Genomic DNA, 12063 nt, shown 5'->3' on the forward strand with positions numbered 1-12063 from the left:
GGGAGGGGGATGAGAGAGAGTGAGGGAGGGGGATGAGAGAGAGTGAGGAGGGGGATGAGAGAGAGTGAGGGAGGGGGATGAGAGAGAGTGAGGAGGGGGATGAGAGAGAGTGAGGGAGGGGGATGAGAGAGAGTGAGGGAGGGGATGAGAGAGAGTGAGGGAGGGGATGAGAGAGAGTGAGGGAGGGGGATGAGAGAAATTGAGTGAGGGAGGGGATGAGAGTGTGTGAGGGAGGGGGATGAGAGAGAGTGAGGGAGGAGATGAGAGAGAGAGAGTGAGGGAGGGGATGAGAGAGAGAGGGAGGGGATGAGAGAGTGAGGGAGGGGATGAGAGAGAGTGAGGGAGGTGATGAGAGAGAGTGAGGGAGGGGATGAGAGAGAGAGAGTGAGGGAGGGGATGAGAGAGTGAGGGAGGGGATGAGAGAGAGAGGGAGGGGATGAGAGAGAGTGAGGGAGGTGATGAGAGAGAGTGAGGGAGGTGGATGAGCGAGAGTGAGGAGGGAGGGATGAGAGAGAGTGAGGGAGGGGATGAGAGAGAGTGAGGGAGGGAGATGAGAGAGAGAGTGAGGGAGGGGATGAGAGAGAGAGTGAGGGAGGGGATGAGAGAGAGTGAGGGAGGTGATGAGAGAGAGTTGAGGGAGGGGATGAGAGAGAGAGAGTGAGGGAGGGGATGAGATAGAGAGGGAGGGGATGAGAGAGAGTGAGGGAGGTGATGAGCGAGAGTGAGGGAGGTGATGAGCGAGAGTGAGGGAGGGGATGAGAGAGAGTGAGGGAGGGATGAGAGAGTGAGGGAGGAGATGAGAGAGAGAGTGAGGGAGGGATGAGAGAGAGAGAGAGATGGGGAGGGGATGGAGAGAGAGTGAGGGAGGGATGAGAGAGAGTGAGGGAGGGGATGAGAGAGAGTGAGGGAGGGGATGAGAGAGAGTGAGGGAGGGGATGAGAGAGAGTGAGGGAGGGGATGAGAGAGAGTGAGGGAGGGGATGAGAGAGAGTGAGGAAGGGGATGAGAGAGAGTGAGGGAGGAGATGAGAGAGAGAGAGTGAGGGAGGGGATGAGAGAGAGAGAGAGTGAGGGAGGGGATGAGAGAGAGTGAGGGAGGGGATGTGAGAGAGAGAGAGAGAGAGAGAGAGAGAGAGAGAGAGAGAGAGTGAGGGAGGGGATGAGAGAAAGAGAGTGAGGGAGGGGGATGAGAGAGAGAGAGAGAGAGAGAGAGAGAGAGAGAGAGAGAGAGAGAGAGAGAGGTGATGACAGAGAGGGAGGGGGATGAGAGAGAGTGAGGGAGGGGGATGAGAGAGAGTGAGGGAGGGGATGAGAGAGAGTGAGGGAGGGGGATGAGAGAGAGTGAGGGAGGGGGATGAGAGAGAGTGAGGGAGGGGGATGAGAGAGAGTGAGGGAGGGGGATGAGAGAGAGTGAGGGAGGGGGATGAGAGAGAGTGAGGGAGGGGGATGAGAGAGAGTGAGGGAGGGGGATGAGAGAGAGTGAGGGAGGGGGATGAGAGAGAGTGAGGGAGGGGGATGAGAGAGAGTGAGGGAGGGGGATGAGAGAGAGTGAGGGAGGGGGATGAGAGAGAGTGAGGGAGGGGATGAGAGAAATTGAGTGAGGGAGGGGGATGAGAGAGAGTGAGGAAGGGGGATGAAAGAGAGTGAGGGAGGGGGATGAGAGAGAGAGTGAGGGAGGGGGATGAGAGAGAGTGAGGGAGGGGGATGAGAGAGAGTGAGGGAGGGGATGAGAGAAAGAGAGTGAGGGAGGGGATGAGAGAGAGTGAGGGAGGGGGATGCGAGAGAGTGAGGGAGGGGGATGAGAGAGAGTGAGGAAGGGGGATGAGAGAGTGAGGAAGGGGGATGAGAGAGTGAGGAAGGGGGATGAGAGAGTGAGGGAGGGGATGAGAGAGTGAGGGAGGGGATGAGAGAGAGTGAGGGGAGGACAGAGAGTGAGGGTGGGGAGGACAGTGAGGGAGAGAGGGGTGGACAGTGAGGGAGAGAGGGGTGGACAGTGAGGGAGGGGAGGGCAGAGAGTGAGGGAGGTGAGGGCAGAGAGTGAGGGAGGTGAGGGCAGAGAGTGAGGGAGGGGAGGAAAGAGAGTAAGGGAGGGGAGGAAAGAGAGTGAGGGAGGGGAGGAAAGAGAGTGAGGGAGAGGAGGAAAGAGAGTGAGGGAGGATTGGGGAAAAGGAAGTGAGGGAGAGGAGGGGGTGGGAAGGGGAAAAGGATAGGGTAAGAGGAGGGCAAGAGGACAGCGAGAAATAGGGGAGAGGGAGAGGAAAGGGTGAAGGGAGGGAGAGGGCAAAGGGGAGGGGGAGGGGGAGGAGATGGAAAAAGGAAGGACAGTGAATGGGAGGGGGGGAACTGGACATGGGGGAGGGGCAAGGGAAAGAGGGGAGGAGGGGAGGAGAGGGGCGAGGGGAAGGGGCGAGGGGGGCGAGAGGATGGGCGTGGGGCGCGGCGAATGGGCGGCGGCCGGCCGAGAGGGAGAATTGGCGGGGCCGAGAGGGAGGGGGAGTTGAAGGGGAGGGAGGGAGAAATTGGGGAGAGAAAGCGCGTGCGGGGAGAGAGAGAAAAAGAGGTACGGAGAGGGAGAGAAAGGGGTTGGAACCAAAGTTATTAACGATCTGGCTTTGGATCCACAGCCGCTAACTGCACGCCGTCACGTAATTCGTGGCCATTTTATCACTTGGGAGTTTCCGCAAGCCAGAGCCGGTACTGTTCAACCGCGTGGGTTGTCGCAGCCATGCCTGACCCGACGCTAACAAATGCACTTTCCATAGGGCTTATTCTCCTCCTCCCCCCGCCCCACCGCCATCGCCAGTCCAAAATTCGACAAGGGTAACTGTCACCAGTCCACTCCCGTGGCCGAGGTCAGTCAACTCGTCACCGACTGCTGATCCAAGCAGTGCCTCCTCCTTGCCCATACCAGTACCACACCAGGGCTATCAGCGGGGTCCGTCGGATTCGCTGGTTTCCAAACGCGGCCCCAGAAAAGAATTCTCACAATGCAACTAAATTAAGTTTTCTGTGCCCTTACCTTCCGAGCCAGATGTTTAAAGTCCTCAGTCGCTACAATTCTTCCTAATTTACAGTCTGGTTTCCGGTAGGGATTCAGGCACAGAACGATGAACTGAGAGATCTGGAAAGAAGAGGGGACAAAAGTTAGAATGGCTACCTGCCCTCTCGCTGATAAGCTTCCACTCTAGGTATTTCCCTTCAAACCCACCCCACCCCAACCCAACCATGATCGTCACTGGGCTAATGTTGCTTTGGATACTGCTCACCCTGCAGTAAGAAACAGCTTGCATTTATACAGCACCTGATCCAACTTTGTTCAGTTTTGGGCACCGCACACCAAACACAATATGAAAAGGGTGTGTTCAGGTACACAAATCAGTTGAAGCAATCAGAAAGGTTAGTAAAATATTGACCTTCATCTCAAGGGGGCTGGAATACAAAGGGGAGGAAGTGATACATCAGTCGTACAGAGCCGACATCAGACCCCATCTGGAGTACTGCATTTAATTCTGGGCACCGTCCCACAGGAAGGATATACTGGCCTTGGAGGGGGGGCATCGCAGATTCACCAGAATGGTACCAGGGCTTAAAGGGTATAATGAGAACAAGTTGCATAAACTTGGCTTGTACTCGCTTAAGTTTAGACGGTTGAGGGGTGATCGGTTCGAGATGTTTATAATGATAAAAGAATTTGATAGGGTAGATACAGAGAAACTATTTCCATTGGTGGGGATTACAATTAGAGCCAGACCATTCAAAGATGGTCAGGAAGCACTTTTAAACAAAGGGTGGTGGAAATCTGGAACTCTCGCCCCCACAATTGACAGGGTAGATGCCGAGAGGTTGTTTCCCCTGGCTGGAGCGTCGAGGGGGCACAGTCTCAGGGTGAGGGGTCGGCCATTGAAGACAGAGATGAGGAGGAATTTCTTCACTCAGAGGGTTGTGAACCTTTGGAATTCTCTGACCCAGCGGGCTGTGTATGCTGAGTCTCTGAATATATTCAAGGCTGAGTTCAATGGATTTTGGGAGTCTGGGGGAATCAACGGGAGATAGGGCGGGAAAGTGGAGTTGAGGGCGAAGATCTTACTGAATGGCGGATCAGGCTCGAAGGACCATATGGCCTACTCCTGCTCCTGTAACCCCACTTTTTAAAAAAGGAGGGAGAGAGCAGGGAATTATAGACCGGTCAACCTGACATCGGTAGTGGGTAAAATGATGGAATCAATTATTCAGGATGTCATAGCAGCGCATTTGAAGAGGTGACATAATAGGTCCAAGTCAGCATGTATTTGTGAAAGGGAAATTCTGCTTGACAAATCTTCTGGAATTTTTTGAGGATATTTCCAGGAGAGTGGACAAGGAGAATGTAAAGTCCTGTCCCCTCAGTACAGATTCACACGAGGCATGTAGTGAAGTCAAGGTCACTCTGGACCTGCACCTTTATTTCACAGCTCTGGCATGCTGCACTTGCCTGAGACCTGCCCTTGTGCTAAGATACGCTGGTGGTTGCAGGTCATATCTTATTACAGTCATGTATAGCATGTTAGGATACAGCTATATATAATAATGTAAGATACATGACATCACCCTCCCCCAAGGTCTTATTATCTTTATCGATTCAATCTCAGGTGGTCTACGCTCTCGCGTGGAGCGTCTGAGTTGTGGTTCAGTTGTTTGCCTTGGTGTCTGTTTTTCTTTGGATGTGGTTGCTGATATCTCGCCTGGGCTGTCTGTTTCGATTGGTGTGATTGTTGTTGACTCGCCTGGACTGTCTGTTGGGATTGCCCTTTCCTCAGGTTGTTTCCTCTGTCTGTCCACCAGGTGTGGTGCGAGTTCCACATTGTAGTCTGCCTCTGGTTCCGCAGTGTTGTTGGTAAATCTGCTTTTGACTTGGTCGACATGCCTCCGGCAGGTTTTGCCATTGTCCATTTGTACTACCAGTAGCCTGTTTCCCTTCCTTGCCCGTTACTGTCCCTGCAAGCCATTTGGGACCCCTGCCATAGTTTAGTACAAACACTTTGTCCCCTATATCATTCCATCTCCCCCTCGAATTTCTGTCATGGTACTCAGTCAGCTTATGGCGCCTTGCCTCAATGATTTCATGCATGTCTGGGAGGATTAATGAGAGCCTTGTTTTTAAAGTCCTTTTCATCAACAGTTGCGCGGGGGGAATCCCAGTCAATGAGTGCGGACGAGATCTGTATGCCAGCAGCAGTCGCGACAGGCGACCCTGCAGCGTGGGACCTTGGATTTTAAACATGCCTTATTTAATGATTTGCACTGCTCTCTCCGCCTGGCCGTTGGAGGCCGGCTTGAACGGTGCCGTCTTGACGTGATTTATGCCGTGGTCAATATGTCAGGGATTCCATGCATTGCAAACATGGTTGCGAGGCTCTCCACAGTGGTGGAGTTGTGCTCGAGTTTAAAATGGTGCATTCGATCCACTTTGAAAATGCATCTACAACTACGAGGAACATTTTGCCCATGAATGGGCCCGCAGAGTCTACGTGCACCCGCGACCACGGTTTGGTAGGCCAGGGGCTCAGTGGAGCCTTCCTGGGGGCATTGCTGAGTTGGGCACAAATGGTGCACCTTCGGACACAGAGCTCCAGGTCAGCGTCAATACCAGGCCACCAGACGTGGGATCTGGCTATGGCCTTCATGAGAACTATCCCCGGGTGCTCGCGGTGGAGCTCCCGGACAAATGCCTCTCTGCCTCGCAGAGGCATGACTACTCGGCTGCCCCACATCAGGCAGTCTGCTTGTAGTGATAGCTCATGCATGCGCCTGTGAAAGGGTTTTAATTCCTCGGGGCAGGCATCGCGAGCCTCTGCCCAATCACCGGTTAGGACACATCTTTTTACTAAGGATAACGTGGGGTCGCTGGCCATCCAGGCTCTGATTTGACGAGCCATCATGGGCGAACCTGTGGACTCAAAGGCATTGATTGCCATGACTATCTCACAGTCCTGTTCGTCAGACCCTTCCGTGGTCGCCAGGGGTAGCCTGCTGAGCGCGTCGGCACAGTTGTCTGTGCCTGGTCTGTGCCTTATTGTGTAGTCGTAGGACACCAACATGAGTGCCCACCGTTGAATTCGCGCCGAGGCATTGCCGTTTATTGCCTTGCGCTTGGATAGGAGGGACGTGAGGGGCTAGTGGTCGGTTTCTAATGCGAACTTGGCCCCGAAAAGGTATTGGTGCATCTTTTTGACACCGTACACGCACGCGAGCGCCTCCTTCTCTACCATTCCGTACCCGCGCTCCGCCCGCGAAAGTGACCTGGAGGCATAAGCTATGGGTTGTAATTTGCCCGCACTATTGACATGTTGCAAAACGCACCCGACCCCATACGCTGACGCATTGCATGTGCGAACTAGCTTTTTACCTGGGTCAAAGAAAGTCAAAAACACTGTTGGAACACAGAAGGTTGCGTGCTTTATTGAAAGCGTGTTCCTGGGCGTCCCCCCAAAACCAATCGCACCCCTTTCTAAGTAGCACATGGAGAGGCTCCAGCAGCGTGCTTAAGTTCTGCATAAAGTTCCCAAAGTAATTGAGTAGCCCGAGAAAGGCGCGCAGTTCTGAGACATTCCGGGGCCTGGGTGCCAGGCGAATTGCTTCTGTTTTGGACTCTGTTGGGCGGATTCCATCAGCGGCAATCCTTCTGCCCAAAAATTCAACCTTGGGTGCGAGAAACAGGCACTTGGATTTCTTGACTCGTAGGCCTACCCGATCCAACCGCTTTAGTACTTCCTCCAAATTACAGAGATTGGAGTCGGTGTCCCTGCCCGTGATAAGTATGTCGTCTTGAAATACAACCGTCCCCGGGATGGACTTGAGCAGACTCTCCATGTTGCGCTGGAATATGGCAGCTGCCAACCTGATGCCGAATGGGCATCGATTGTACATGAGAAGGCCTCGATGTGTGTTGATGGTGGTGAGTAGCTTGGATTCCTCGGTCAATTCTTGCGTCATATACGCAGATGTGAGGTCTAATTTTGAGAAAAGTTTACCTCCAGCCAATGTGGCAAATAAGTCCTCCGCTCTGGGCAGCGGGTACTGGTTCTGTAGGGAGACTCTGTTTATGGTAGATTTGGAGTCCCCACAGATTCGTACGGATCCATCAGGCTTCATGACTGGGACGATGGGACTTGCCCAGTCGCTAAATTCCACAAGTGATATAATGCCTTCCCGCAGAAGCCTGTTTAGTTCGTGTTCAATCTTTTCCCTCATCACATAGGATACAGCTCTGGCCTTGTGATGGACCGGTCTAGCATCCTGTGTGATGTAGATTTTGACTTTGGCCCCTTTGAAATTGCCCACACCTGGCTGAAAGAGATGTTCAAATCGCTTTATAACTGTTGAGCAGGAGGTCCGTTCCTCTAATGACATGGCATGGACATCATCCCATTTCCAGTTTAGTTTTGCCAGCCAGCTTCTCCCCAGCAGTGCTGGGGGGTCTCCGGGGACAATCCACAGGGGAAGTCGGTTCACTGTCCCTTTGTGTGTGACAGAGAGCATGGCGCTGCCGAGGACTGGTACGATTTCTTTGGTATAGGTCCTTAAGTTTGGTGTCGACCCTTGTGAGTTTTGGTCTGTCTCTTTTATGCGGCCACAGTTATTCAAATTGTTGAGCGCCCATGAGATATTGACTCGCTCCTGTATCCAGCTCCATGTTGACAGATATCCCGTTGAGTAGGACCCTCATCATTATAGGAGGCGTTCTGTTGTAGGAGCAGCGGCCATTGATCGTGTTGACCCGCTGTACACCGGTATCCCGGATACTGTCCCCACCATCTTCTGGTCCGCTTTCCGACCCATCCGATTCGTATACCAGCCGAGCTGCCGTTTTTTTTGCACATGCGGGCCAAATGCCCTGTATATTCACAATTTCTGCAAACAGCCTGCTGAAATCGACATCCCCTTGCCGAGTGCCCACCTCCACACCTCCAGCACAGACCTGTTCCATTGTTCAAAGTGTTCCCAAGAATGAGCTGCGTCTGGCTGATCTCTCTTGAGCTTCTCTCAGTTTGTAGTTGATTGCTCGCATTGTGGGTTGATGAGGTGTGAACGGCCGTTCCTGTGGCCCTTGATGGCTTCTGCCTGCTGTCGAGAACCTGTTCTCCCGGTTTTGTCTGTGTGTGGGGTAGCAGCTTGTTTAGTGCTGTGAACTTCTTGTTCCAATATTTCGTTAGTTGTCATACCGGTATTGTAAATCAACCTCATTTCTTCTTCCCCTACCAAGAATGTCTGTGCAACCAGTGCTGCTGCCTCTAAGGTCAGGTTCTTAGTCTCTATGAGCTTTCGGAATATGCCTGCGTGGCCTATTCCTTCAATGAAAAAGTCTCTCAGCATTTCTCTCCTCAGATCATTGGAGAAGTCACATAAACTAGCCAACCTCCGAAGTTCCACCACAAAGTCGGGTATGCTCTGGCCCACACAGCGTCTGTAGTTGTAGAACCTGTGTCTGGCCATGTGTAGGCTGCTCGCTGGCTTCAGGTGGTCTCTTACCAGTGTGCTCAATTCTTCAAACGACTTGCTTGCTGGTTTTTCAGGTGCCAACAGATCCTTCATTGAAGCATATGTTTTTGAGCCACAGCTGGTCAAGAGATGGGCTCTTCTCTTGTCTGCCTTATCGTCGCCTAACCAGTCTTTGGTTACAAAGCTTTGCTGGAGCCTTTCTATAAAGTCCTCCCAATTGTCTCCCGCATTGTACTTTTCATCTGATCCGTTGTTCGCCATTCTGTGGATTCTGTAATCCCGTAATCCGTCGCCACTGTAAAGTCCTGTCCCCTCAGTACAGATTCACACGAGGCATGTAGTGAAGTCAAAGGTCACTCTGGACCTGCACCTTTATTTCACAGCTCTGGCATGCTGCACTTGCCTGAGACCTGCCCTTATATACCTGTCTCTTGTAAGTGCACCCCTGGTGCTAAGATATGCTGGTGGTTACAGGTCATATCTTATTACAGTCATGTATAGCATGTTAGGATACAGTTATATATAATAATGTAAGATACATGACAGGGGAACCAGTTTATGTGTTGTATTTGAACTTTCAGAAGGTCCCACACAAGAGATTAATGTGCAAAGTTAAAGCACATGGGATTGGGGGTAGTGTGCTGACGTGGATTGAGAACTGGTTGGCAGACAGGAAACAAAGAGTAGGAGTAAATGGGTACTTTTCAGAAGGGCAGGCAGTGACTAGTGGGGTACCGCAAGGTTCTATGCTGGGGCCCCACCTGTTTACATTGTACATTAATGATTTAGATGAGGGGATTAAATGTAGCATCTCCAAATTTGCGGATGACACGAAGTTGGGTGGCAGTGTGAGCTGCGAGGAGGATGCTGTGAGGCTGCAGAGTGACTTGGATAGGTTAGGTGAGTGGGCAAATGCATGGCAGATGAAGTATAATGTGGATAAATGTGAGGTTATCCACTTTGGTGGTAAAAACAGAGAGACAGACTATTATCTGAATGGTGACAGATTAGGAAAAGGGGAGGTGCAACGAGACCTCTGGGTGTCATGGTACATCAGTCATTGAAGGTTGGCATACAGGTACAGCAGGTGGTTAAGAAAGCAAATGGCATGTTGGCCTTCATAGTGAGGGGATTTGAGTACAGGGGCAGGGAGGTGTTACTACAGTTATAAATGGCCTTGGTGAGGCCACACCTGGAGTATTGTGTACAGTTTTGGTCTCCTAACTTGAGGAAGGACATTCATGCTATTGAGGGAGTGCAGCGAAGGTTCACCAGACTGATTCCCGGGATGGCGGGACTGACATGTCAAGAAAGACTGGATCAACTGGGCTTGTATTCACTGGAGTTCAGAAGAATGAGAGGGGATCTCATAGAAACGTTTAAAATTCTGACAGGTTTAGACAGGTTAGATGCAGGAAGAATGTTCCCAATGTTGGGGAAGTCCAGAACCAGGGGTCACAGTCTAAGGATAAGGGGGAAGTCATTTAGGACCGAGATGAGGAGAAACTTCTTCACCCAGAGAGTGGAGAACCTGTGGAATTCTCTACCACAGAAAGTTGTTGAGGCCAATTCATTCAGTATATTCAAAAGGAGTTAGATGTAGTCCTTACTACTAGGGGGAATCAAGGGGTATGGCGAGAAAGCAGGAATGGGGTACTGAAGTTGCATGTTCAGCCATGAACTCATTGAATGGCGGTGCAGGCTCGAAGGGCCGAATGGCCTACTCCTGCACCTATTTTCTATGTTTCTATGTTTCCCTTTATGTCCTTAAAAGTCTGTCGATGCTGGGTCAATTGAAATTTTCAAAACTGCGATCAATAGATTTTTGTTAGATAACAAAGGCGGGGAAAATGGAGTTAAGATGCAGATCATCCAAGATTCTAATTGAATGGTGCAACAAGCTCAAGGAGCGAAATGGCCCACTCCTGTTCCTATACCTGGGACGTCCCAGAATGCTTTCTAGCCAGTGAAGTACTTTTGAAGTGTCGTTGAGATGAGCTTCCGACCACCTCACACCATCACTAAAACCGCCGAATTCCACTTCTGTAACATCGCCAACTCCGCCCCTGCCTCAGCTCCTCTGTTGCTGAAACCCTCGTTACCACTCGACTTGACTATTAAAGCAGTTCTGGCTAACCTCCCATCTTCCGCCCTCCATAAACTTATTTTCATCCAAAACTCTGCAGCCCGTATTCTAACTCGCACCAAGTCCCGTTCAGCCATGACCCCTCTGCTTGCTGATCGACATTGGCTCCCGGTTAAACAACGCCTCGATTAAAAAATTTGCAAATCCCTCCGTGGCCTCGCCCCTCGCTATCCTTCAGCCCTACAACCCTCCGAGATATCCGCACTCCTCCATTTCTGGCCTCTTAAGCATCCTCGATTTTCATCGCTCCACCATTGGCAGCCGTGCCTTCAGGAATTCCCTTCCGAGACCTCTTTGCCTCTTTCTTGTTGTGTATCTGTAAAGCATGCACTCCCATGTTCTGCCACCAGGGAGCTCATCCCCTGAAGTCCCAAGGGATCCCAGCATCCCTTGGGAGCACTGTATATAAGCCGGCCCATGAGGCCTGCGCCTCAATCTCGAGTGTCTTAATAAAGACTGAGGTCACTGTTACTTTAACCTCCCTGTGTGCAGTCTCATCTGTGTTCGGAACACAATAACTGACGACGAGAATACGAATCCAACACAAAGATGCAGCAAACTGTGGGCATCCTGGAGAAGTTCTCGGAGGGTGAGGACTGGGAAGCCTATGTCGAACAGCTAGACCAGTACTTTGTAGCCAACAAGCTGGATGGAGAAGGAAGCGCTGCAAAAAGGAGAGTGGTCCTCCTCACAATCTACGGGGCACTGACCTTCAGCCTCATGAAGAATCTTCTGGCTCCGGTGAAACCCACAGATAAGTCGTATGAGGAGCTGTGTACACTGGTTCGGGAGCATCTTAACCAGAGGGAGAGTGTGCTGATGGCAAGGTATCGGTTCTACAAGTGCCAGCGATCTGAAGGTCAGGAAGTGCTAAGCTACGTCACCGAGCTAAGGCGACTTGCAGGACAATGTGAGTTTGATGGCTACCTGGAGCAAATGCTCAGAGACTTTTTTGTACTGGGCATTGGCCACGAGACCATCCTACGAAAACTTTTGACTGTAGACACCGACCCTTAATAAGGCCATTATGTCCACCAGTGATAACACCAAACAAATCTCTCAGCACACAAGTGCTAGCAATGTTCATGAATTTAACTGGAACTGTGTTTGCAAGCAAAAATGTACAGGGCAGAATCCATGAGTCTGCAACTGCCAGCAGGTCTCAGGTGACCCAGATGACTCAGAGTCCCCAACAAAGGATGAATGCAAGGCAATTCACACCTTGTTGGCGTTGTGGAGGCTTCCATTCAACCTATTCATGCCACTTCAAAGGGTATGTTTGCAAGAGCTGTGGAACAATGGGGCACCACCAACAAGCTTGCAAACGAGCTGCAAGCTCTGCAAAACCTGCTAACCACCACGTGGCAGAGGAAGATCGGTCCATGGTGGATCAAAGCAATTTCGAGCTTCAGAGAGAGGAGGCAGATGCTGAAGTACACGA

The 12063-nt window shown here is 51.4% G+C and overlaps 1 protein-coding gene across 1 annotated transcript in view; it reads right to left on the reverse strand.

Moving 5' to 3' along the window:
* setd2 (SET domain containing 2, histone lysine methyltransferase) overlaps window positions 1-12063 on the reverse strand; it is a 232785-nt gene that overhangs the window by 83408 nt on the left and 137314 nt on the right. The window contains exon 22 of the mRNA XM_070887830.1: window positions 3018-3119. Within this exon, the coding sequence (XP_070743931.1) occupies window positions 3018-3119 (102 nt within the window). The remainder of the gene's footprint in view (window positions 1-3017; window positions 3120-12063) is intronic.

The sequence above is a fragment of the Pristiophorus japonicus genome, chromosome 1, assembly GCF_044704955.1.
Source record: "Pristiophorus japonicus isolate sPriJap1 chromosome 1, sPriJap1.hap1, whole genome shotgun sequence".
Taxonomy (NCBI): domain Eukaryota; kingdom Metazoa; phylum Chordata; class Chondrichthyes; family Pristiophoridae; genus Pristiophorus; species Pristiophorus japonicus.